The 26,377-nt window shown below is 53.6% G+C and overlaps 1 protein-coding gene across 1 annotated transcript; it reads left to right on the plus strand.

Moving 5' to 3' along the window:
• Positions 1–2,521: 2,521 nt before the first annotated feature.
• Positions 2,522–26,377, plus strand: LOC144734585 (reticulon-1-A-like). Its single transcript, XM_078616836.1, has 7 exons — positions 2,522–2,877; positions 19,471–19,678; positions 20,575–20,713; positions 22,409–22,478; positions 24,886–24,932; positions 25,599–25,657; positions 26,181–26,377. Exons 1-7 carry the CDS (start codon positions 2,841–2,843, stop codon positions 26,221–26,223), a joined length of 603 nt encoding a protein of 200 aa, XP_078472962.1. The 5' UTR covers positions 2,522–2,840; the 3' UTR covers positions 26,224–26,377.

Genomic DNA, 26,377 nt, shown 5'->3' on the forward strand with positions numbered 1-26,377 from the left:
CGCTGGTCCGTGCCCAGAATCGGTTCGGATGTGACTTTGAAACTGATATGTAGCCGTGGCTGGGAATCGAACTCCGCTTTGTATGGTTCTCATAGCGCAGTACGCTCACCGCTGCGCCACCACTCTCTTACTGAGCGTTATACATCTACCACGAACGTAAAAGCCTCCTCTGATTTAAACACATTCCTGCGGAGGGAGCTGGTAGGAACGTTGGGTTGCTCGGTCAATGGCCAGGGTCAACGGCGGCGTGGTGTATTCCGCAAATATGGCCGACTGTGAGGGCGGGCACAAGCCGGCGTGAGTAGGTTAAACGTTGAGTTTTATAAGGGCACCACGGGGTGACCAGCCCCTCCCCACCCAGCCCCACCCCTCCTACCCCCTCCCCAGCCCCTCCCTCCCCACTCAGCCCCTCCCCACCAGCCCCTCCCCACCCTCCCCTCTCCACCCAGCCCCACCCTTCCCATTTTTGGATGCACGACGGACGGACGGACATAATAATCCCCTGTGGGCTGGTGTAACCAGGAGGTTACTACCAGTACCAGACAGTTTTCCTCCCACCCTCACATATTGCTTCCTGATGTCTCCCTTCCTAAGCCCCGCACCATATAGATTTTATTACTGCATCTCTCCCATCCGGGTCACCCAACTTTCACCCCACGCAATAAACCAAACCGCAATTTTGTTGTTGTAAATAATAATAATGATAATCGAAACAACGTTCAACTTGAAATACTAAACCACCGCCCTCGTAGAGAGAGAGAGAAAGACCCAGAGGTGCGGGGAGGAGGAGCCGCTGCCAAATCAACCCCTACCACCCCAAAGCTCTGTGGTCCTCTATGTATTAAGATGTTTTCATCTAATGAATTCAGTGTTTCCACTTGGGGGGGGGGGGGGTGGGGAAGTGGATCACCCGGAGAAACCCCCACGCATTCGAGGGGAGACAACACGATCCCGTACAGATGGAGGGAAAATCAGTCCACACTTTTGCCGTTCCGCCTCCCGGCAAGCCAGGCAGGGTGTTATGCAGAGGTCGCAAACGGGTTTTGATTCCTTACCCGTACCCGTACCCGGCCGCACCAGGGACGGGTACGGGTACCCGTTCCCTACCCGTACCCGTACCCTACCCGAAATGAGTGACAAACAGTTACTCACCAGTGACTCACGGCCTACCCGTACCCGTACCCGGCCGCACCAGGGTCGCAAACGGGTACCCGTACTCGTACCTGGCCGGGTACGGGTAGCCAGGTATCGGGTACGGGTATCGGGTACCCGGTTGCGACCTCTGGTGTTATGGCACCTGGCGACGCCCGTTTCGCAGCATTTGTGTGTAACCCAGCAAGCCCTCGCTGCTACCTCCACGTTGCTGGATTGCAGACGGGCCACGTGCATAGCCACCGCAGCGCGATGAGGAGTGCAGTACAACAGTGGATTGTTTCTGCGCTGCCCTCTGCCGCCCACAATGAATTGCCACAGACGCCACTGACGGTGCGTGGTGGTTATCCACCCACCCACCCGTCTGTCTGTCTATCCAGGCTTAGTCCGGCTGAGCTTGAGAGATCTGATGAGGCCATAAGCCACGTCTCTCCTCTCGCCTTGCAGCCCAGATTCCCACTCAGCCTTCTGCTCTCTCACCCTCCATGCATCCCTTTCGTCTCTAACAGCTACCCACCATCCACATATCCATCACTAAACCTCTCACTCACCCACCCTCCTTCTCTCTCACCCACCCCCTCTCTCACCCACCCACCCTCTCACCCACCCACCCTCTCACCCACCCACCCTCTCACCCACCCACCCTCTCACCCACCCACCCTATCACCCACCCACCCTCTCACCCACCCACCCTCTCACCCACCCCCTCTCTCACCCACCCACCCTCTCTCTCTCACCCTCTCTCTCTCACCCTCTCTCTCTCTCACCCACCCACCCTCTCACCCACCCACCCTCTCTCTCTCTCACCCTCTCTCTCTCTCACCCACCCACCCACCCTCTCACTCACCCACCCACCCACCCTCTCACTCACCCACCCACCCTCTCTCCCACCCACCCACCCTCTCTCCCACCCACCCACCCACCCTCCCACCCACCCACCCTCTCTCCCACCCACCCACCCACCCTCTCTCCCACCCACCCACCCACCCTCTCTCCCACCCACCCACCCTCTCTCCCACCCACCCACCCTCTCACTCACCCACCCACCCTCTCTCTCACCCACCCTCTCTTTCACCCACCCTCTCTCTCCCACCCACCCACCCTCTCTCTCACCCATCCTCTCTCCCAACCCACCCCTCTCACAATTCAACCACTCATTCTCCCTCCCCTCCCTCCCTCTCTCGTCCCTTCTCTCCCCTCCCACTTCTCCCCCCCACCTACCCAGCTCTCCCTTGCTGGGCCAGCCCTGCCTCCCCACCACCGTTCTTCCTCTGCTTTAAACGCTCCAAAGCTCTCTCTCTCTCTCCTCCCTCCGCCCACACTCTCCTTCCCACTCCCCCCCCACGCTTTTCGGGCGTCATTAGCAGCGTGGAGCCAGCGGCGGTGGCGTGCGACGACACACACGGACTGTTCGGTCGCACATTCACAGCAGCATCATCAGCAGCAGCATCATCCTCGGCTTCTCTCGCTCTGTCGCGCTGTTCCAGCTTCGCCTGCCCACTGCTGCTTGCCCGCTGCTGTTGCTGCTACTCTTAACAGCTGCAGACGCTTGTGACTTTCACGCACGCACACACGCGCATATATATAATAGCAACGCCTTTTGTCTGCTGGTTGGGCAAAGCCTTTATTAGGGCGCTACTCGGTTCTCGTTTTTTTTGTTTTCCCATCGTCTGGTCACCCGAGCCACAATGGAGAAGAAGCAGTGGTGTGGATTGAAGGGCCGTGGTACGTCATCGCCGTTGTTATTGTTGTTGTTTTTCAATGCCACCACCACCAACACCACCAACATCATCGTCGTTGTTATCGTTGTTATTGTTGTTGTCTTGCAATGCCACCACCAACATAATCCTCGTTGTTATTGTTGTTGTTGTCTTTCAATGCCACCACCACCAACAACATCATCGTCGTCGTCGTGATGGTTCAGCGATAACACCCGTGACCTTAAAAGGAGAGAAATGAATAAAATATCTAGGAGGCGACGTTTCGGGCGACAGCCCTCCACGGCTCATAGGTTTCTCTCTCTCTGTGTGTGTTTGTGCCGTGACGAAGGTCATTCGCCCAAAACGTCGCCTGTTTTTTTAAATCTTGTTTTCTCCTTTTAAGGCAACCGATGTTGTGCTTGACTAACGCGTTGAGTTGTTGTTGTTGTTTGTGCTGGTACACAACTGCCAATGCAGCAGCAGCAGCATAATCGCTGTCACCAGATGATTCCTTTAAATCGTTCCGTGATTGTTGCTGTTGTTGGCGTCTGTGTTTGTGTTAGCTCCGACGCGTATAAGGTTGTTACAATCTGTCAAAAAAAACAGGACCGTAACGGGGACGATTTTCGTCTTTGTTTCTATATTGGCAGATCGCTGTGGTCTTGTACGGTCCATTGTTTTGTTGGTAACAATGCTATTGTGTGTGTCGGTGTGTGTGTGTGATTTAGATTGTCTCTCGTCATAGTTTGTGTGTGCGTGTGTGTTTAAGGGGGGTTTGTATTTGTGTGTGTGTGCCACCAGCATGGTGTGTTTGCAAATTGTAGCGCCCACGGCCGGGCCTCCCCTAGGTCGACTCGGCCTCAAATGAGAACCTGGTGTTGTGCGTAAAAGCATCGCCACTGGGGGAGACAAAGGCGGCCGGGCGTGGTTTTGGCCACCCCACGGTTGCCGCCCTTCAAAGGCGCTGCTACTCGCTAACAGCACTTGCCCCAAACAGTCTGTGCAGGCTATAGGGGGGATCTTTGTCTTTGTATGTTTGTATTTGTGTGCACGAAGCGTGGGGCGTTGTATGCAAATTCCTGTGTGTGCGCGCAATATTTGTGATGTTGATGGTTGTGTGGGATTGATATATATATTGTTTATGCCTCGTCATGTGTGTGTGTGGCTACGTGTTCACGTGTGTGTGTACGTGTTCACGTGTGTGTGTGTACGTGTTCACGTGTGTATCGTCCGGTAGGTGTGTGTTTGTGCGTAAAAAGCTTGGGGCGTACGTCCTTCTGCAGGTTGCTTTGCGTTGTGTGCTTCTGTGATGTCGTGTTGCCTGCGTTGTGTGTTTGATTTCGTTGTGTTAGTGTCAATTGGGGTTGCGTGTGTCTGTGGGGGCGGCATGGGGGTGTGTGTGTAGCATGGGGTGTGTGTGTGTCTGTGTGTGTAGCATGGGGTGTGTGTGTGTGTCTGTGTGTGTAGCATGGGGTGTGTGTGTGTGTGTGTCTGTGTGTGTAGCATGGGGTGTGTGTGTGTGTCTGTGTGTGTAGCATGGGGTGTGTGTGTGTGTCTGTGTGTGTAGCATGGGGGGTGTGTGTGTCTGTGTGTCTGTAGCATGGGGGGTGTGTGTGTCTGTGGGTGCGGCATGGGGTGTGTGTCTGTGTGTGTAGCATGGGGGGTGTGTGTGTCTGTGGGTGCGGCATGGGGTGTGTGTCTGTGTGTGTAGCATGGGGTGTGTGTGTCTGTGTGTGTGTCTGTGGGTGCGGCATGGGGTGTGTGTGTCTGTGTGTGTGGCTGTGTGTGCAGCATGGGGTGTGTGTCTGTGTGTGTGTGTAGCATGGGTTGTGTGTGTCTGTGTGTGCAGCATGGGGTGTGTGTGTGTAGCATGGGTTGTGTGTGTCTGTGTGTGCAGCATGGGGTGTGTGTGTGTAGCATGGGGTGTGTGTGTGTCAGTGTGTGTAGCATGGTGTGTGTGTGTCTGTGTGTGTGTGTCTGGGTGCGGCATGGGGTGTGTGTGTGGCTGTGTGTGTAGCATGGGGAGTGTGTGTGTCTGGGTGCGGCATGGGGTGTGTGTGTGTCTGTGTGTGTAGCAGGGTGTGTGTGTGCGTCTGTGTGCGTGTCTGTGTGTGTAGCAAGGTGTGTGTGTCTGTGTGTGTGTCTGTGGGTGCGACATGGGTGTGTCTGTGTGTGTAGCATGGTGTGTGTGTGTCTGTGTGTGTAGCATGGGGGTGTGTGTGTGTCTGTGTGTGCAGCATGGAGTGTGTGTGTCTGTGTGTGTAGCAGGGTGTGTGTGTGTCATGGTGTGTGTGTCTGTGTGTGTAGCAGGGTGTGTGTATGTCATGGTGTGTGTGTGTCTGTGTGTGTGTCTGTGTGTGTGTCTGTGGGTGCGGCATGGGGTGTGTGTGTCTGTGTGTGTCTGTGGGTGCGGCATGGGGTGTATGTGTGTGTCTGTGTGTGTAGCATGGTGTGTGTGTCTGTGTGTGTAGCATGGGGGTGTGTGTGTGTCTGTGTGTGTGTCTGTGGGTGCGGCATGGGGTGTATGTGTGTGTCTGTGTGTGTAGCATGGGTTGTGTGTGTGTGTGTCATGGTGTGTGTGTGTCTGTGTGTGTAGCAGGGTGTGTGTATGTCATGGTGTGTGTGTCTGTGTGTGTGTCTGTGTGTGTGTCTGTGTGTGTGTGTGTCTGTGTGTGTGTCTGTGGGTGCGGCATGGGGTGTGTGTGTCTGTGTGTGTAGCATGGGGTGTGTGTGTCTGTGTGTGTCTGTGGGTGCGGCATGGGGTGTGTGTGTCTGTGTGTGTAGCATGGGGTGTGTGTGTCTGTGTGTGTCTGTGGGTGCGGCATGGGGTGTATGTGTGTGTCTGTGTGTGTAGCATGGGTTGTGTATGTCTGTGTGTGTGTGTGTGTCTGTGTGTGTAGCATGGGTTGTGTATGTCTGTCTGCAGGACGGGTTTGTGTCTGAGTAGTGCTTTGTGTGAAATGTAATCACGCTGCTGTTGTGTGTTTTATGTATCAGCCGGAGCTGTCACGTAATGTTTTTACAGTGCGTGTGTTGTGTATTTAGGGTTGTGCTTTTCGTATCTATAAGCTGTGGACTGTTGAAATCATCCTCGTGTGTGTGTGTGGCGTGTGTGTTGATGATGTTAATTATTTGGGACGATTGCAAAAATGTGTGACGTCATGTTTTCCTTTGGCTTGTGCCTTTCCATTGTTACCTGTTTTTATGTGTTTGCAATTGTGTGTGTATGTCATCCAGATTAGTTTTTTGCACAATAATTTTATATACCATATTCTCCTTTGCTTTGTGTGCATGATTTATTCTGGGTTTGAAGTTGTGGGTGATATCATCTTTTGTGCCTTGTGGCGTGCAAATCGATGAGTGCAGTCGTGTGGGTCCTTCTGTGTTGGCGTTGTGGTAATCATCCGTTTGTATTACATTATCACCTGGAGCTGTGTGTGTGCGCGTCCCTGTCAACCCCTTATCAGTGCCCCCTACCTTGTTACAGACCAACTCAGACCCTATTGGTCACCCCGTGGCCCCTTGTACATCTCAACGTTCATCCTACAAAGTTCCCATCACAAGGGAGAAACACAAACAAATAGACACAATATGTTTGTTTTGCCCGTATTGAAACGGCTGTACGCCGTATGGACCTGGAAACTCAATTCCCCTGTACGGGGTAGACCGTACGGGTTGACAGCCATGTGTGGTGTGTGTGTGGTGTGTGTATAGTGTGTGTGGTGTGGGTGTGTGTGTGTAATGTGTGTGGGGGTGTGTGTGTAATGTGTGTGGGGTGTGTGTGTGGTGTGTGTGTGCTGTGTGTGGTGTGTGTGGTGTGTGTGTGCTGTGTGTGGTGTGTGTGTGCTGTGTGTGGTGTGTGTGTGTAATGTGTGTGCTGTGTGTGGTGTGTGTGTGTAATGTGTGTGTGTGGTGTGTGTGGGGTGTGTGGGGTGTGTGTGTAATGTGTGGGGTGTGTGTGTGTGTGGTGTGGGGTGTGTGTGGTGTGTGTGTGGTGTGTGTGTGGTGTGTGTGGTGTGTGTGTGGTGTGTGTGTAATGTGTGGGGTGTGTGTGTAATGTGTGGGGTGTGTGTGGGGTGTGTGTGTAATGTGTGGGGTGTGTGTGTAATGTGTGGGGTGTGTGTGTAATGTGTGGGGTGTGTGTGTAATGTGTGGGGTGTGTGTGTAATGTGTATAGCATTGTCTCTGACATGCAGTCTGTGCGCGCTTGGCGTGTGTGTTTGTGCATGGCGTTGTGTAACACATTCCTGCGGAGGGAGCTGGTAGGAACGTTGGGTTGCTCGGTCAATGTCCAGGATCAACGGCGGCGTGGTGTATTCCGCAAAATTTGGCCGACTGAGAGGGCGGGCACAAGCCGGCGTGAGTAGGTTAAACGTTGAGTTTAATAAGGCCACCACGGGGTGACCAGCCCCTCCTACCACCCACCCAGCCCCACCCTCCCCACCCAGCCCCACCCCTCCCATTTTTGGATGCACGACGGACGGACACAATAATCCCCTGTGGGCTGATGGAAGCAGGTGGTTCCTACCAGTAATATCTTGAGTGTGTTGTGGATTACGTGATCATCTTTGTGTTTCTGTACGCTTTGGAATATTGCGTGATGTGCTACGTCATTTGATGGCGTGTTAGCGTGCGGATACTTGTGGTTCTCATGACGTTGATATTGTGTGTTCCACCTGGCGATATGTTGCCATGGTTACGTATAGGTTTTGTGTGTTTGTTCATAAACGTACGCGCGGTGTTGAGTATTTTGTGTGTTTTTTTACGAGCATATGAAGTGCTTAATATTGTCTCGTACGTACGATACAGACAGGCACGACAGCCTGATGTACATTCTAGTGATGTTCTAGAAGGGCGAGGAAACTGACATTTGACACGATGATAGTCGAGTCTACGGCTGATAATTATAACAATTTTGCGCCCTTAAATATTATCGTTCCGAGGTTGATTGGTTTCACTCTTAGGGGCTGGCTCACCATAAATTTCATATTTGCTCCACGCCGCGGCAGAGTCACTCTCATTAGTGTCCGCGATTTACTGCACACGTTATAAATTGCGCGATTACAAGGACTAAACATGCGATCTCCCATCGCTGCACCTAATACATCGCCTTCTGGGTCGTCAATCCGCCTATCTGGTCCTGGAGGTGAGCAATTGGATTGTGTATTCACGTGGTATTGATACATCGATTGTATATCATTTGAAATTGAGGCAAGGGGAGGGAGGAGGTTACGTGGGGCAGTGATGTGGTGGAGGTGATGAGGTGATGTGAGATAGGGAGGTACTGGGTTTGGGCCTTGTACCACCAGAAAACTGGTACCGCAGTGGTGATATGTTAACTACCTTGCCTGGTGTACAGGAGGTCGTGGCTTCAACCCCGACTCTGATGCCTGCTGCTGTATATTTTGAGTTGCGTGTCTCTCATCATCATCATCACGGTGCGTGCGGGTGACGTCACCGAGCTTCCTCCCGTCACCTCCCGTCCAGCGGCACGCTTGGGAACAGGGGCGAGGTCGCTTTTTGTCTGCCCCAAATATCCGATTTGAGTCGTGTAATCAATTGCGAGCATCGATCGGCTAAGTAGCCGGAGATTCCCAGCTCTCGCTCTGTCCCTGGGATTGCACTTTCCATTTCTCATCCCCCCGGAGTCGATAAATGTGTCCCCCCCCCCCCACCCCCCGGTCGATAAGAGATACTGAATTTACACTGCCAGGGTAAGTACGGCGGTCTGCTGCTTCTTTCGTACGGCTGATGTAGATGCAGAGCAACGACTAATTTTACATTCAGGCGGCCAGGCCAGACAACCGCGTAAGGAGCAGCGGAGTATCATCATTGTGATGTCTTCTTCGTATTTGTGGCACGGGGCATTGCGTCGTTACACGTCGTGTTCTGGATGGCCAGTCGCACACCGCTGCTACTGGAGAGTTCTTAATTTCTCCACTTGTGCGTCAGGTATCATCCGCATCAACTGCTATATGGTTCGTGCGGCGGATGCGGTTTAGGGTGGACCATGAGCTTCTGCGTGGGGTCTTTCACAACAAGGTGGTGTTTTTTTGGAGTTCTTTTGAACTCCACTCAGCTCTCCGAGCATCATTGGCGTTGAAATCGCACTGCTTGGGGATGGAAGGTGTTGTGGGGTTGATGTTTTGTGGGCTGCGAGGTGGCCAGGAGACGGCAACATGGGGGGGGGGAGCTTTCACTCAGCCCATCATCCTTGCGGGGGTCGATAACGTGAGTACAGTACCACTAGGCAGGGGAAGTTATCAGTGGTTGTCTTTTGATAATAATACTCTCCCCCCTCGCCATAGGAATGTGGAATTTCTACCTATGGCTCAGGGCTGTGAGCAGTGGAATTTGAGCCCAATGCTCATTGGAGCCTGGACATTGCTTTGACCCGCCGGGTTTATTTTACAGCAGCATTCTTCACCAAATTTCAGAGATGTGGGGGCGCTTTTGTTGATAAGACACATGGGTGGAAAAAACCCGATTTTCCCAGCGGCAGGCATCGGGTTTTTTCTTTAATACAATTAAACCCGATTTCGGGGAATTAAAACCTGGTTTAATGAATACGAAACTCTGATCCAAGGCTTAGGCTGCTTCCTCGTCGGTGCTGCTATCGTACTCGGGGCCGTCGGGCACGGGGTAGTCGTAGAATGCGGCGGGCAGGTTGGTCTTGATGAACACGAGCTTCTCCTCCACAATCGTGGGCGCCAGTGAGTTCCTTCGCTTGGAATGGATGAAGCCCATCGTTGAGAAGTTGGCAAAGTGCGGTTCTGCAATTAGAGCCAATTAAACCGGATTTCTCCCAATCTCAGATGATCCGGTTTAATATAAAAAGACAATAAAACCCGATTGTAAAAAACCCGACTGTGTGCCACCCTTGATAAGACATCGTGGGTTGTGAGTTCCGCCACACATTTGAAACAACATTGGGGTTTGGACAGTGGCACGACGATGATGATGATGATGAGGGGGAGGGGGGTCTGTTTTCACCATTTGTGTATTGACGAGGGAAGGCCGCACGTCAAAGGGGCCTCGCTAAAGGCCACCGGGGGCCCCGCGGGGCCTTGCAGTTGAAGAGCACTGTCCTTCCGCGGTGCTTGGGCAAGGGGGGTTCGTCTGAGAGTTGGTGGTGATTCTATATTTGAAGCTTTCGTGACTGCAAGGATTCATATTCTTAGGTTTTTTTAGGTAAAGTCACGTAGGTAAAAAATTAAAATTAATAAAAGTAAAATAAAATACAAATCACGACTTTTCGGAGGCAACACAAGCTTCCGTCTTCAGGTGGAACCGTCACAGCACGATAGCTGTATCAAGTAAATGAGAGATTCCAAGAGATACTACCCCGTATATATACTGGTTGAGGGGGGGGGATGAACCATGACAGGCCCCCTTTTTATTATTATGGTAAGGTTGGTGCGGCTTAAGACTACGGCTAGTCTACATAACAAAGGACTGAGCCTTTGTTATGTAGGCTGGCTGAGAGAGGGGGGGGTGCCAGAGTTGTTAAAGTGAAACTGCTGCTAATGAGACCATCAGCACCAGGGCACGTGGCGTCGTCCGATTCAGCTCATGAATGTGTACCTACCTGCCAAGCTGCTGCTGTGTTTTGTTTTTTAAATAACGCTCGGGTGTGTGTTTTCAGCTTCGGGTCTCGCAAATTGTGGTCGTTTACCCCTTTTTAAATGCGGGTCACGTGGTGGGAGTTGTTGTCATTGACATCTCAAATTAGGTGTTTATAACTGGTGCATGTTAAGCGATTTGCGTTGGTTCGCGCGTACGCGAACACGTGACCGCAGCCCGTCCACCACCGAAGTATGTATTTGTATTACACACTTTCATTTAACTCACTCTGTTGCCAAGTTGCTGTGTTTTATTTGTTGTCGTTGTTGTATCCTCAAATCTTGTAACTAAATTTTAACCCACTTTCCAATGTGGTATCGACTGCAAACTTGGTATACTTATGTCATACTGATGACAACACTATATTCTATCATAAAAACTATATTTTTAAACACCACGCCCGGCCGCTTTTGTCTCCCCACAGGCGATGTTTACACACCGGGCACTTATTTGAGGCCGAGTCGGCCTAGGGGATTCCCAGGATCGGGGATCGAACTCGGGTCGGCGGTTCTCGTACGAGCGCAGCGTAGCGCTAACCATTACAACCATGACAACCATGACAACTGTTTAACTGTCGCCCATCCAATCACACTGAGCAGGCTCTTAACCTGCTTAGCTTCCAAGATCTGATGAGATTGGGAGCATTGTGGGCGGACGTACTCATGCTGGATTACAATTATCACTTGCACCGCCCACACACACTCACTCTGAGCTGCTAACCTCAGCATAGCCAGATAAAGACAAAGATCCCCCGTATAGCCTTTAACAGACTTTTGGGGCAAGTGCTGTTTGCGAGCACCTCTGAAGGCCGGCACTGCACACGAGGGGGTGGGTGGTCAGCACCACGCCCGGCCGCCTTTGTCTCCCTAGTGCCGATGTTTACTACACGCCGCACCAGGTACTAATTTGAGGCTGAGTCTACCTAGGGGAGGCCCAGGACCGGTTCAGACAATCGTCACCGGTGTTGGCCGTGAGCGGGAATCGAACTCGGGACGCCGGGTTCGTAGCGCAGCGCGCTGACCACTACACTACCGCTCCCCAGACACACACACAGACACACATCCCACTTTCACCACTCGCTTCATTCGCCCTTTCACCCATATACCCAACCATTACTCACACACACGTAATTACACACGCGCGCTTTATAATCTGTGAGCACCTGTGAAGGCTAGCACAGCGCACCATGATGGGGGGTGGGTGGTGTTGGTCAGCACACACAACACACACACACACCTGTTCATACAAGACAAATACATTTTACGCATATACATAGTTACTAAGACAAAGATCCCCTGTAGGGTCTAAACAGACATTTGGGGCAGGTGCTGTTAGCGAGCGTCTATTAAGGCGGGCACAACACACAAGGGGGTGGGTGGCCAGCACCACGCCCGACCGCCTTTGTCTCCCCCACTGGCGATGTTCATTTGAGGCTGAGTCGACCTAGGGGAGGCCCATGACCGGTTCAGATAATTGTCACTGGTATTGACCGTGAGCGGGAATCGAACTCGGGTCACCAGGCTCGTAGCCGTACACGACCGCTTCCCATGCACACCACACCACCACCCACCACCCACGGACGGACACACACACACCACCCACGGACACACACACGCACACACAATCATAACCATGAACCAGCTACACACGACACGTACTTACACGAGCACACTCGCGCCCTTGTGCAGATTCTCTCATGCAAACACGCGCACTTAGCGCGCACTTAGCGCGCACACGCGCGCACCCTCCACACTCCCACCGCGAATATACTACAAAGCAGAGGTCGCAAACGGGTTTTGATTCCTTACCCGTACCCGGCCGCACCAGGGTCGCAAACGGGTACCCGAACCCGGCCGTACCCGTACCCTACCCGTACCCGGCCGGGTACGGGTAGGGTCACCGCTGTTGTATGTGTGTACGTTTAACTTCTTTCGCACCGTACGTAGCCAACCGTGCTAATCGGAGGCCGGCCTTGCGCGGGAAGCGAGGCCGGAACGTCGGGCTCGTCGCTCGGTGCCTAACCACTGCACCACCACTCGCCACTCGAACACTATCTAAAGTGGTGTCGACACACAACACGACCGACGCTTGCAAGCACTGCTGCTACGCGCATTCCTACGCGCGGTGCATGAGCATACTCACTCATGCTCACTCGTGCGCACACAGTATGATGTACAGCTCTTTGTAAATCCACTCTCTCCTGGCTGTGTTGATCGTCGGGGTTGTTTGACCATACTTCACCATGGGTTGTTGGTGACCTCTGGACCGGTTTCAGATCTGCCCCGCCACTGATGTTGGTGGCCGTGGCCGGGTATGGAACTCGGTCCGCCGGGTTCGCAGAGCACTGCGCTAACCACTGCGCCACCGCGTCACCAACGCTGGGTTTATAAATCATTGAATGGCCATGTGGCTTAGCGGGAGAGAGAATGACCTCCCACATTGAGTGAAGGTTGACTTGAGGATTTTGACAGAGGGCATTATAGTCTGTATAGTAGAGAGTGCGTGGAGGGGAGTGGAGTGAGATGGGAGGGGAGAGGCAGGAGAGTGCGTGGAGGGGAGTAGAGTGAGATGAGAGGGGAGAGGCAGGAGAGTGCGTGGAGGGGAGTAGAGTGAGATGAGAGGGGAGAGGCAGAAGAGTGCGTGGAGGGGAGTAGAGTGAGATGGGAGAGGTAGGAGAGTGCGTGGAGGGGAGTAGAGTGAGATGAGAGGCAGGAGAGTGCGTGGAGGGGAGTAGAGTGAGATGAGAGGGGAGAGGCAGGAGAGTGCGTGGAGGGGAGTAGAGTGCGATGAGAGGGGAGAGGCAGGAGAGTGCGTGGAGGGGAGTAGAGTGAGATGAGAGGGGAGAGGCAGAAGAGTGCGTGGAGGGGAGTAGAGTGAGATGGGAGAGGTAGGAGAGTGCGTGGAGGGGAGTAGAGTGAGATGAGAGGCAGGAGAGTGCGTGGAGGGGAGTAGAGTGAGATGAGAGGCAGGAGAGTGCGTGGAGGGGAGTAGAGTGAGATGAGAGGGGAGAGGCAGGAGAGTGCGTGGAGGGGAGTAGAGTGAGATGAGAGGGGAGAGGCAGGAGAGTGCGTGGAGGGGAGTAGAGTGAGATGAGAGGGGAGAGGCAGGGGAGTGCGTGGAGGGGAGTGGAGTGAGGTGAGATGGGAGAGGCAGGAGAGTGCGTGGAGGGGATTAGAGTGAGATGAGAGGGGAGAGGCAGGATAATTTGTGGAGGGGAGTAGAGTGAGGTGAGAGGGAATCGAACTCGGGTCGCCGGGTTCGGCGTGCTGTGTGCTAACCGCTATGCTACCGCTCCGCACACACACGTGCACGCACACACACACATGCATCGTGCACACACACACACATGCATCGTGCACGCACACACACACATGCATCGTGCACACACACACACACATGCATCGTGCACGCACACACACACACATGCATCGTGCACACACACACACATGCATCGTGCACGCACACACACACACATGCATCGTGCACACACACACATTCATCGTGCACGCACGCACATTGTGCACCCACGCTGTTTCTCTCGAAGCAGCGAAGCAGCTGTGAGCGTGGAGTGCGCGTCGGGGCACATTCCCACGCCACCGAAACTCCTGGGAATCCCCAAATCTCGCAGGAAATCAGAGGCCGGACTTTAAATCGTACAACTTGAACGGGTTATTTTTGGGATTTTGTGCCGAGGTTTGGACGATGACTCTTGAGGCGAGATCGGGACTTGGTCTGTCGGGGTCAAGTGATGGAGCGTTTGGTTTTATTCTGAATTTGTTTTGGTTGTGCTGAGTTGGCGAGATGTTAACTACCTCGCCTGGTATACAGGAGGCCGTGGGATCGTCCCCGACCATGATGCCTGCTGTATATTGTGAGTTTGCGTGTCTCTCTCTGTGTAGGTCACGTTGGGGTTTCTCCTGGTTCTCCGGGTTTTCCCTCCACATTTATATATAATCAACAACATCGTGCATTTAGAGTGTACGGCTGCTGTACATTTCTACGTGATAAGCCACTTCGTTGAGCTATCATTTGTGGCCAGGTCGCATCTTAAAAAGAGCCGCATAGCTCATTGGGCCTTACCTGGTAAAATAAAAAAACACATTCCTGCGGAGGGAGCTGGTAGGAACGTTGGGTTGCTCGGTCAAGGGCCAGGGTCAACGGCAGCGTGGTGTATTCCGCAAATATGCCCGACTGTGAGGGCGGGCAGAAGCCGGCGTGAGTAGGTTAAACGTTGAGTTTTATAAGGGCACCACGGGGTGACCAGCCGCTCCCCACCCAGCCCCACCCCTCCCACCCCCCCACCCTCCCCACCCAGCCCCTCCCCTCCCTCCCCACCCAGCCCCTCACTGCACGACGGACGGACACAATAATCCCCTGTGGGCTGGTGGAACCAGGAGGTTCCTACCAGTATTAACTTTATGTTTAGTTTTAGCCAATTGCTCGATGACCTCCCCATGTCTCATTCTCTCCATCCATCTGATTTCCCTATTGCTGCACTCCATTACCCACACATGAAAACCTTCATGTCTTCCTTTCTCAATTCCCAGGTTTCTGAACCCGGCCACCTGAGTTCAATTCCCGACCATGGCTATCTCGAGCCTGTCTTGCCCCCCCCCACCCGCCCCCCGGCATTCCTTGACCAGCGGGGTGAGGTATGGTCAAACAACCCCAGTGTCTGACACAGCATTTATTGGTTGACAAATGGCTGTAAAAAGATAACAATGGGTAAAGTGTTCTCGTGAAGAAATGTGAATGCCTGTGCTTGTGCAGGCTTGTGCCTGTGTTTGCACGTGGTATGCCCTCCAGCAACAACGGAGGGCAGAGGAGCGACGCTCACAACAACGAGCGGAACGCTGGGTGGCTAAAACACTGCAAGTTGGCACAATAAGGGGGCACAGCTGGTGCATCTGCCAGCCATCTGGGTCTGTCCCGTGACCTCCTGCAAGTGGGTGTTCGACACTGCACGTGGCCTTAAAGTGCACATAGCCTGGCACAAGTGCCGTGGTGACATCACCCACCATGGCGGTTGTTGCTGTATGCAGATGGAGCGTTAGTGTAGCGGTTAGCGCGCTGCGCTGTACGGAGCCGGCGACTCTGGTTTGATTCCTACTCACGGCCAACACCAGTGACGATTATCTGAACCGGCCCTAGGCCTCCCCTAGGTCGACTCAACCTCAAATGAGTACCCAGTGCGGTGTGTAAACATCGCCACTGGGGAGACAAAGGCGGCCCGGCGTGGTGCTTGCTACCCACCCCCTCGTGTGCCGTGCCGGCCTTCATAGTTGCTCGCTAACAGCACTTGCTCCAACAGTCTGTCAAAGGCTGTGCGGGTGGTGGTGAGATTGTTGTCTTTGTCTGCAGACGTGCTGTGACGTGGTACATGATTATCATGTTTGCACTGGGCTCCCAGGCGTGATCAGCGGCTCGTGAGTGAACCATCTGCCCTGTGGGAAGGTCTCTGGGAGGAAGATGTGCCAATGTTCAGGGTTTTTTGTTAAATATTCCGCCGCTCTGCAATGTCCTTGTTTCACTCGTTGAGGTAGGGGGGGTGGGGGTGTCGGCCTAAGCTTCAAGTTTATTTTGTTAAAGCCACAGGGTGAGAATTCAAAGAGACCAGGGGAGGGGGTAGGAGTCTCATTTGCTAGAGCGACCTGGGTCCCCAAAAATGACAAAAGAAGAACAATGGCAAAGGAAAACATGGCATTGCATATGTGCGTGCGTGTGCATATGTAGCCCGCATGCCCAGCCACCGCATGCCTAAACAGCTTTTGTTCGGCCGGATCGAGGGGGCTAAACGGGCACGGCACGGGCTAGAGAAGAGATGGAGTGATGTGGTACTAGGAGGACGTGGAGCTGAGTGGACTTGCCGATGACTGGTACCAGCGGTGTCAAGATCGGCCTCAGTGGAGGAGGCTCGTGAAGGACGCTACTGGGCAGTTGGAGGCAGTCGCCCTCCAACAACAACGGAGGGCGGAGGAGCGACGCTCACAATAACGAGCGGAGTGCCGGGTGGCTAAAGCACAGCAAGTTGACAGTAGGGGGCACAGGTGGTGCATCAGCCAGTCATCTCGGTCATCTTAGTCAGTCGACCCGTGGCACCTGGGTCTGCCCCGTGACCTCCTGCTAGCGGGCGTTCGACACATCACGTGGCCTCAAGGTGCACATGGCCTGGCACAAGTGTCGTGGTGACGTCACCGCCACTTAGTGGCGAATGGCGGTTGTTGTTGTTGCATATGTGAATGCGTGTCGTGACTTGTGTATACGGGCCTGGTGCTGGTCACCCCCCTCGTGTGCCGTGCCGTCCTGCATAGGTGCTCGCGAACAGCACTTGCACCTACAATCCGTTATGGCTATACGGCGGGGGATCTTTGTAGTACAGTGGTGTAGCGGTTAGCAATAAAACAAAGTTCAGCGAATAGAAATCGGAACAAATGTAGAACCTGTATCCTAACGATCTCCATCGCTTTTACAATCCCCACCCCCCATCGTCGTTAAAACAAAATGATGTTTTGACTTTGTCGGAGTGTAGAAAGTCCGTTGTTTGCCCCACATCAATCCCCGCCGATGGATTGCAGAGGTCCAGGACCGGTTTGGGTATCACTCGCCACTGATGATAGCCTTGCATGGGAATCGACCTCTGTTCTCCGGGTCCGTCGTCAACGTGCGCAAACCACTGCACCACACCGCTCCACCTGCTCCCGGTTTCCAGTATGAATGCACAGCGCGGCGTGTGTGCTGTGTTACGTATCGACATACAACGGAGCGCCGATGCTCCTCTTCAACGATGTGGCTTATCATCATGTGTACATTTATAGCAGCCGAATACTCTAAACGCATGTTGATTCTAAATGCGGAGGGAAAAACCGGAGGATCCGGAGAAAAATCGACATGACCATGGTGAGAGAGAACACGCAAACTCCAAATATACAGCAGCAGGCGGCGTCAGGCTCGGGATCGAACCCACGACCTCCTGTACACCAGGCGAGGTAGTTAACATCTCACCACCACAGCACATGGTAAATCTGCCCGCTGTGGATTGGTCTCGGCACCTCCGATTAGCACGGTTGGCTACGTACGGTGCGAAAGAAGTTCAACGATGCATACGCGTAGTGAACGTTGTGCTGCCGCGTGCGGCTTCAACCTTTCCCCGCTTGACGGACGGGAATGTTCCGCTGACTTTGTGACACTCCTGGGAGACGCCAGCGTCGTGTTCAGGCATGCCATACCAGGCCGGGCACTGTCTGCGCACACTCGTGTATGCGTGCGCACACGCGTGTATGCGTGCGCACACGCGTGTATGCGTGCGCACACGCGTGTATGCGTGCGCACACAGGTGCACAAAGATTAAAGAGGTCCCCGTTGTATTTCCACGCGACAAGCCACTTCGTTGAGCTATCATCAGTGGCCAGGTCGCTTCTGAGAAGCAGTCTTGTAGCTCTGTGGGTCTTACCTGGTCACAGTTTTAGTTTTACATTCTTGGTTCTTTCGGTAAAGTCACGTAGAAGGGAAATAGTAAAATAATAAAAATATGAAACAATTAAATTCTCACGACGTTTCGACTGCAACACAAGCAATCATCATCAGGTGTGCAATCCACAGCAAGAAAATTTGAACAAAGTTGCTGTGGATTTCACACCTGATGACGATTGCTTGTGTTGCAGTCGAAACTTCGTGAGAATTTAATTGTTTAATATTTTTATTATTTTATTATTTCCCTTCGAAATTGGGATGCGTTTTAATCGTGGACATAAACGAGCGTTTAATGTGGGTCATGCGCCTGGAGGTGTATCGGCACCGTGGCGGCAACGTCGCTGGTGCAATTCCGTTCTCGCGTGCTGTGGAAACGTGTTCGGGAGCCGAATGACAAACGTCGAGGTCTGTCGTTCGCCACCGCGAGAGGCCTTCGGGAGAGACTGCGCCAAGTTTTTTGCCGTTCCTCCCTCCCCTTCGGTGAAGGAGCCGTCGAACAAAGATGGTCGACCGCCATCGCGCTTCCGCGGCCGTCTGGAACGCTCTTCCTTCCCACGTTAGGAAGCCGCTGGGAGATTTGCACTTTTAAATGGTTTAGATTTAAAACTCATTTATTTTTTGTGTCTAGTTTGTTGTCTTTCCCCTCTGATTAGCACGGTTGGCTACGCACGATGGGAAAGACATTGAACGTACATACATGTGGGTGTGGGTCTCTGTGGGTCGCTGTGGGTCTCTGTGGGTCTCTGTGGGTCTCTGTGGGTCTCTGTGGTTCTCTGTGGGTCGCTGTGGGTCGCTGTGGGTCGCTGTGGGTCTCTGTGGGTCTCTGTGAGTCTCTCTGGGTCTAGGGTCTATGTGGGTCTCTGTGTGTCTCTGTGGGTCTCTGTGGGTCTCTCTGGGTCTCTGTGGGTCTCTCTGGGTCTCTGTGGGTCTCTATGGGAAGCCACTGGAGCTATGCACATTTAAATCATCACCCAGATTGAAAATCTCGTTTTGTGTTCAGTTTGTTTTCCTTGCCCCGCACCTCCGATTAGCACGGTTGGCTACGCACGGTGCGCAAGAACCGCACGCGACCTGCGCTGTACCCATCTTCATAGACCGCTGGCTGGACAAGAGGCGGCAGCAGTGTGGGGATTGAAGGAACTTGCGCCGTTGTTTAAAAACTGCCTCCCCTGGAGATAGAATGGAGCCGGCGATCGCTGGGTTGCTGCAGGGTCCATTGTGCTAACGATCGCACCGCAGGCACGCGTCCCATGACCCTATCTGTCATTGCAAAACTTTTTGTTGCAGGCGATGACATTGGCACTGTCACTGACATTGATGTCATCTCCACCGATGTCCTCCCCCCCCCTCCTCTCCCCCCCTCCTCTCCCCCCCTCCTCTCCCCCTCCAATCCCCCCCTCCTCTCCCCCCACTCCTCTCTCTCCTCTCCCCCCCCCCCTCCTCTCCCCCTCCTCTCCCCCCACTCCTCTCCCCCCCTCCTCCCCCCACCCCCCCCCTCTCCCTGCGTGCTCTTCCCGCCGCACAGCCGTGGAGCTCGTGTACTGGCGCGACGTGCGCAGCTCGGCCGGCGTGTTCGGCGCCACCACGGTGCTGCTGCTGGCGCTCACGCAGTTCAGCGTCGTGAGCGTCGCGTGCTACGTCTGCCTCGCCGTGCTCTCCGTCACCGTCAGCTTCCGCGTCTACAAGTCGGTGCTGCAGGCCGTGCAGAAGAGCGACAGCGGCCACCCCTTCCGGTGAGCGGTGGAGGCCGCGTGACGCACAGCAGTGAGGGTCGGTCCAAGAGCTGCTCGCTAACAGAACTTTCCCCCAACGGGCTATGCCAGGGACACATCTTCTTGGTTCTTTCGGTAAAGTCACGTAGAATGGAAATAATAAAATAATAAAAATAAAACATAAAATAATTCTCACGACGTTTCGGCCACAACGCAAGCAGCCGTCCTCAGGTGAAGAACAGGTCTGTCGAGAAGACAGCGTCTGAATGAAACAACCCCAGGCTTGGAGCATCTATTTAAGCTGGGTTGGAGGGGGGAAGAGCGCCTTGACAAAATAATTTGCATATCAAGAGGAATTTAGCATATTTATGGGAAATGCAGATATGGGATTAGTACTACTTGTGAAATGCGTAGGAGGTGGGCGGGGGGTTTAAAGTCATGCCCGTGCATTATGCAGGATTAGCAGCATCAAAGGGAGGGGATAGGGGTATCATTAATAAAGGGAACCAAGAAGATGAATCCCTGCAGTCACAAAAGCTTTAAATCGAAATATGCCAGGGAACTTTGTCTGTGGACGTGAGTGTGTGTGCAGGGCTGCCTACCTGTGTGTGTGTGTGTGGGGTAGTGGTAGTGTAGCGGCTAGCGCGCTGCGGTACGAACCCGGCGACCCGAGTTCGATTGCCGGTGATGATTATTTGAACCGGTCCTGGGCCTCCCCTAGGTCGGCTACGCCTCGAATGAGAACCTGGTGTGATGCGTAAACATCGCCACTTAGGGAGACAAAGGCGGCCGGGCGTGGTGTTGGCTACCCACCCCCTCGTGTGACGTGCCGGCCTTCATAGGTGCTCGCTAACAGCACTTGCCCCAACAGTCCGCTAAGGCTACACGGGGGATCTTTGTCTTTGCTGTGCGTGCAGGGCGTGTCTGGAGTGCGACCTGGGCGTGTCGCAGGCCACCGTAGAGACGCACCTGGACATCGCTCTGGCGCGCTTCAACGCGGTCGTGCGGGAGCTCCGGCGCCTCTTCCTGGTGGAGGACCTCGTCGACTCGCTCAAGGTGCCACACCGCACCGCACGTCACACCACACGTCACACTAGTCCACACGTCACACTACACCACACGTCACACCGCACTACACGCCACACTAGTCCACACGTCACACCACACGTCACACCACACGCCGCACTAGTCCACACGTCACACTACACCGCACGTCACACCACACGTCACACCGCACTAGACGCCACACTAGTCCACACGTCACACTAGTCCACACGTCACACTACACGCCACATTAGTCCACACGTCACACTAGTCCACACGTCACACCGCACGTCACACCACACGCCGCACTAGTCCACACGTCACACTACACCACACATCACACCAAACGTCACACCGCACTGCAGAACACACCGTATGGCACGGCACGGCATGGCACTGCACGGCACACATAGCCTGGCACAACGGCTGTGGTGACGTCAGCATCACTTAGTGGCGAATGACGGATGTTGTTGTGGTGCTTGGGGTGCAATCGTTATGTCATCTGGCCCCTACACTATTTAATATCTTGGCTGGGTCATGTAGCTCGCATATCTATGCCAGACAGCTTCTGCTTGGCCGGATAGAGGGGGCTAAATGGCAAAGGCATGTGTTAGAGAAGCGATGGAGCTGATGCAGTATGGGAGGATTTGGAGTTGTGGAGGAGGCTTGTGAAGGACGCTGCTGGGCAGTTGGGGACAGTCGCCTTCCAACAACAGCGGAGGGCAGATCGGCGACATTCACAACAACGAGCGGAGCGCCGGGCGGATAAACCGCTGTGAGGTGGCACAGTGGGGAGCACAGGTGGTTTATCCGCCAGTCATCTCGGTCAGTCAACCTATCGCGCCTGGGTCTGTCCCGTGACCTACTGCCAGCGATCCTTTGGCACTTCACGTGGCCTCGGAGTGCACCTGGCCTGGCACAAACAGCCCTGGTGATGTCAACACCGCTTAGTGGTCGAATGGCGGCTGTAGTTGTTGTTCGTAATAGTTTTTTTGGGATTAGATCGTGTAAATATATAGATGTGTCGTTAAAACCCGCCACCACCTGACACAGCCAACTAGTAAGGGTTGCCACGTAAACAGAACGTGGCCAATCCGTCACTAGTACAGCACTAACCGGTGTGTTCGAGAGCCAGGCCACAACATTTACAATCTGAGTACGACGTTTCGCCAGTAATTACAACCAGCTTCATCAGGCCTCGGCTTTGAACGACTTCCTTAAGTGGTGTATAAATCATCAGCACTGGGGGAACAATGGTGGCTGGGCATGGTGCTGGCAACACCAGCCCCTGGCGCATCGTACCTGCCTTCATAGGTGCTCGCAAACAGCATTTGCCCCAAACAGTCCGAGGCTAAATGGGGATCGTTGTCTGTGTGTGTGTGTGTGGGGAGCGATAGTGTAGCGGTTAGCGCGCTGCGCTATGAACCCGGCGACACGAGTTCGATTCCCGCTCACGGCCAACACCAGTGACGATTATCTGAACCGGTCCAGGGCCTCCCCTAGGTCGACTCGGCCTCAAATGAGTACCTGGTGCGGTGTGTAAACATTGCCACTAGGGAGACAAAGGCGGTCGGGCGTGGTGCTGGCCACCCACCCCCTCGTGTACCGTTCCAGCCTTCATAGGTGCTCGCTAACAGCACTTGCCCCTACAGTCTGTTAAAGCTATATGGGGGATCTTTGTCTTTATCTGTGTGCGCGTGCGTGCAGTTCGCTGTTCTCATGTGGCTTCTCACTTACATCGGAGCGATCTTCAACGGCCTCACCCTTCTCATCCTCGGTACGATTGCCATCTCGCCGTGGGACGTTTTCTCTCGCAGTCTGTCCAATATTCTGTCAAACTATGAACTTAGCAATTGTTTTTATTTCACCAGGAACTGTAAAGCAGCAGCCAAATACACTAAAAACATCTTTATTGAAAATGTGGCGGGAAAAACCGGGGGACCTGGAGAAAAATCCACGCAACCACGGGGAGAACACGCAAACTCTAAATATAGAGCAGGCGTCAGGGTCGGGATCGAATCCACGACCTCCTGTACACCAGGAGAGGTAGTGAACATCTCCTAGCCACCGTAGTGCCCCACATTAACTCGAGCCAGGGTGGTGTAACGGTGAGCTGGAGCTTGAGAGCATGGACGTGGGGCCATAGAAGTACATTACAACAATAGTTTTCGCTACGCCGCTATCGAAGGGAGCTCTAGACAAGCTCTCAAGAGAAGCTCGCTAGAGGATACTTGGCCTATTCTTCCACAGTGGCCAGTCTTGGAAGTGGAGTTACTCCCATTTCCCCCGCAAAGTCGTGCTCATTTTAATCGATCCCACGGGGGACGATGGGCTGAGTCAACCCCTAACAAGGAGTTGACCTGTGCATAATCAACGTTTTTGGGTTTAGATCACGTTATTTATAAATGTGTCGTAACCCTCCACCACCCGACACGGCCAATCAGTAAAAAAGTGTCACGTTGACAAAAGACAAATAGTTCACTGCTATTTGTCTTTTGTCAACGTGACACTTTTTTACTGATTGGCCGTGTCGGGTGGTGGAGGGTTACGACACATTTATAAATAACGCGATCTAAACCCAAAAACGTTGATTATGAATAACATTGGTCGCGAAAGCCTACGTGTTAAGTTGACCTGTGAACCGCTCGCTCTACCGCTGGAAGGGCACGCGACAAGTCTGCAGGCCCGACAGCCTCCAGGCCCAACCGTGTGCGGAGTGTAAACAGAGCATCTCCCTCCGTGCACTTGGAAATATCGCACGGGCGCGCCCCACCGTAATGATATCTCGCCCCATCGCACCTTAATTTAGCCAAAGCAGATGGTCTATTTAAGTAAGTGCCGTGGCATTTATAGCCATTGGCTGTGCTAGATTGCTGCCGATTTAATGTGAATCTTTTCAAATGTTGTTTTGTTAGGTGAGTGCGGCATCCTTGGTTTTTGTAGTGTATGTATGTTGAACTTCTTCTGCACCGTACCTAGGCAACCATGCTAATCGGGGGAAGGACAGAAAACGAAACACAAAAAAGCCCATTGTAGTAAAATGAGTTTTCAATTTGGGTGTAAAATTGGGTAGCTCCAGTGGCTTCCTAATATCGGAAGGAAGAACGTTCCAGACGGCCACAGAAGCGCGTCTGAAAGCGCGAGACGCAGTGACCGTCTTTGTTCGATGGTCAGCCAGAAGCCGCTGAGAGGATGACCAGAGTTGCTTTCGATCACCGGCCATGGCTAACATTGGAGGCTTAAGGGTGATATCCGAAACCGGTCCTGCCTTGCCTCCTCCACCAACGCACACTGACCAGTGTGGTGAAGTATGGTCGAACGACCCCCGTGACCGACACAGCAGTGGATTTACGAGGTTTACGATTGAACATAAAACCAAATTTTTTTTGGAATGTAACAGCTTGGGTATGTGGACAAACTTAGCAGTGGGATATTGTTAATTTCTATCAGGGTTCGGCAATTTCTCTTGCCGGCTCTGTAACTGCCGCATGGTTTCACCTGTACACGTGAAGCTGTCGCCATTCCACTGCTGAATGAAGGTCATCCCAAATGTCGTGCGGGTCTTGCGGATCCTCCTTTACCCGTACGTCACCACGCTGGTCTCGGTGTGGGTCGGTGATGAGGGCTGGGAGCCATAGCATTGCACAACGGCGGATTTTTCTGCACCGCCCTCGGACGCCCACAATGTAGCCCCCGCAGGCTATGGCACCTGCTGTATACACCGTGGTCAAGCATTAGCCGGGCGAATAACCTGCTGAGCTTCTGAGACGTTAATGTTGCTAGTTCAGCGCTCATTGGGTGCTGCGGTGGCTAGGAGATGTTAACTCCCTCGCCTGGTATACAGGAGGTCGTGGGTTCGATCCCGACCCTGACGCCTTCTGCTGCTGTATATTTGGCGTTTGCGTGTCTCTCTCCGGGTCCTCCGGGTTTTCCCTCCACATTTAGAATCAACATCACGCTTTTTGGCTGGTACATATTTCTGCGTGATAAGCTACTTTGTGGAGCTATCACTTGTGAGCGGGTTGCTTCTGACAAGTGTAGCTCAGTGGGACTTGTCTGCTGCTAAAAAAAAGAGTAGTTATTTTTTTTTGTTAAGACACGCACGTGACGAGTCATTTGAGCCACCTGTTGTCGTTTCGTGTGGATGTTCAAGTGTTTATTTGCTCCCCCTTGTGTCGCTGCAGGTGTCCTGACCCTGTTCACAGCTCCCGTCGTTTACGAGAAGTATCAGGTGACGCACGCACGCACACACACACAGATCCCCCCATAGAGCCTTAACAGGCTGTAGGGGCAAGTGCTGTTAGCGAGCACCTTTGAAGGCCGGCACTGCACTCGCGCGGGTGGGTGGCCAACACCACGCCCGGGAGCCTTTGTCTCCCCAGTGACGATGTTTACACACCTCACCAGGTACTAATTTGAGGCTGAGTCGACCTAGGGGAGGCCCAGGACCGGTGCACGTAAGCATCACTGGTGTTGACCGTGAGCGGGAATCGTAGCGCAGCGTGCTTACCGTTACACAACCGCTCCCCTACAATGTAATATATACAACAACAACCGCCATTCGTCACTAAGTGGCAGTGACGTCACCACGACGCTTGTGCCAGGCCATGTGCACCTTGAGGCCACGTGAAGTGTCGAACGCCCGCTGGCAGGAGGTCACGGGGCAGACCCAGCAGGTGCCACGGGTCGACTGACTGAGATGACCGAGATGACTGGCTGATGCACCATCTGTGCCCCCTACTGTGCCAACTTGCTGTGCTTTAGCCACACGCGTGCACACACACACACACAGATCTCTCAGTGGAGCTGTGCAGGAGGAAGACGGCGACACCGAATGGCTGAACGCTCATTGCCGCGCGTTCCGTGTTCCCTGCCTTGCCGCCCCCACTCCCCGCAGACGCAGATCGATCACTACCTGGCCCTGGCTCGCAGCAATCTCAACGGCGTCATCGCCAAGTAAGCCAACGGCCACAAAACACTTAAAAAAAAAAACTCTCTCGCACCCCCGCACTGTGACGTGGAATTTTACGCGACGTTGGAAGCGGATCGCGATATTGCACGGCCCTGCAGTATGCTTGCTCACTCCACCGCCGGCGGAATACTTTCCTTTAGAGAGAGGGTATTTGGCCTACTCTTCCACGCTGGCCAGATGTGTTTGAAGAGGTCGGAGGACCCACACGTTGCGTCACCGTACACGACCTGCCAATCCGACTGTGGTGTTTGCGAAGTCCTGCTGGCATGACGGTCAGAGATCTGGGCTTAAATTTCTCACCGAATTTTCCGGGTCGCTGGCTGACTGGAATACGGGTGGCATGGGACTAAGTAGCCACATCCATAGCGGAGAGGTATGATCGATGTGGTGTGCCAGGTAGGTACGCAAGGCTCTCGCGGAGACCCACTGGCTCGCACGGCGCTTCACTCGTAACTCGGTTGTTGGCGCTCACTTCGGATCGCTCTGTCCTTCCCTCACCCCCATCAGGGTCCAGGCCAAGATCCCCGGTGCCAAGCGCAAGGCGGAGTAGACACGGAGGCGGAAGAGAGTCCCGGGGTCCTTCCCCAACTTCCCCAAACCCCCTCGCGTCGTCCCGTCGTCACCATTGCCCTCATCATCGTTCTTATTATTATTATGACCACTTCTACTACTACGGTGGTGGTGTCTCGACGTGGTTTTCTCCA

This window comes from Lampetra planeri, chromosome 52 (genome assembly GCF_965212315.1).
Source record: "Lampetra planeri chromosome 52, kcLamPlan1.2.h2, whole genome shotgun sequence".
Taxonomy (NCBI): Eukaryota; Metazoa; Chordata; class Hyperoartia; order Petromyzontiformes; family Petromyzontidae; genus Lampetra; species Lampetra planeri.

What these genes read in the sequence shown, in the direction of transcription:
- LOC144734585 (XM_078616836.1), top strand. Translation starts at nt 2,841, where the DNA reads ATGGAGAAGAAGCAGTGGTGTGGATTGAAGGGCCGTG. An exon ending in GTGTGGATTGAAGGGCCGTG is followed by an intron (nt 2,878 to 19,470) that starts GTACGTCATCGC and finishes CCCGCCGCACAG; the next exon opens with CCGTGGAGCTCGTGTACTGG. An exon ending in CCTCACCCTTCTCATCCTCG is followed by an intron (nt 22,479 to 24,885) that starts GTACGATTGCCA and finishes GTGTCGCTGCAG; the next exon opens with GTGTCCTGACCCTGTTCACA.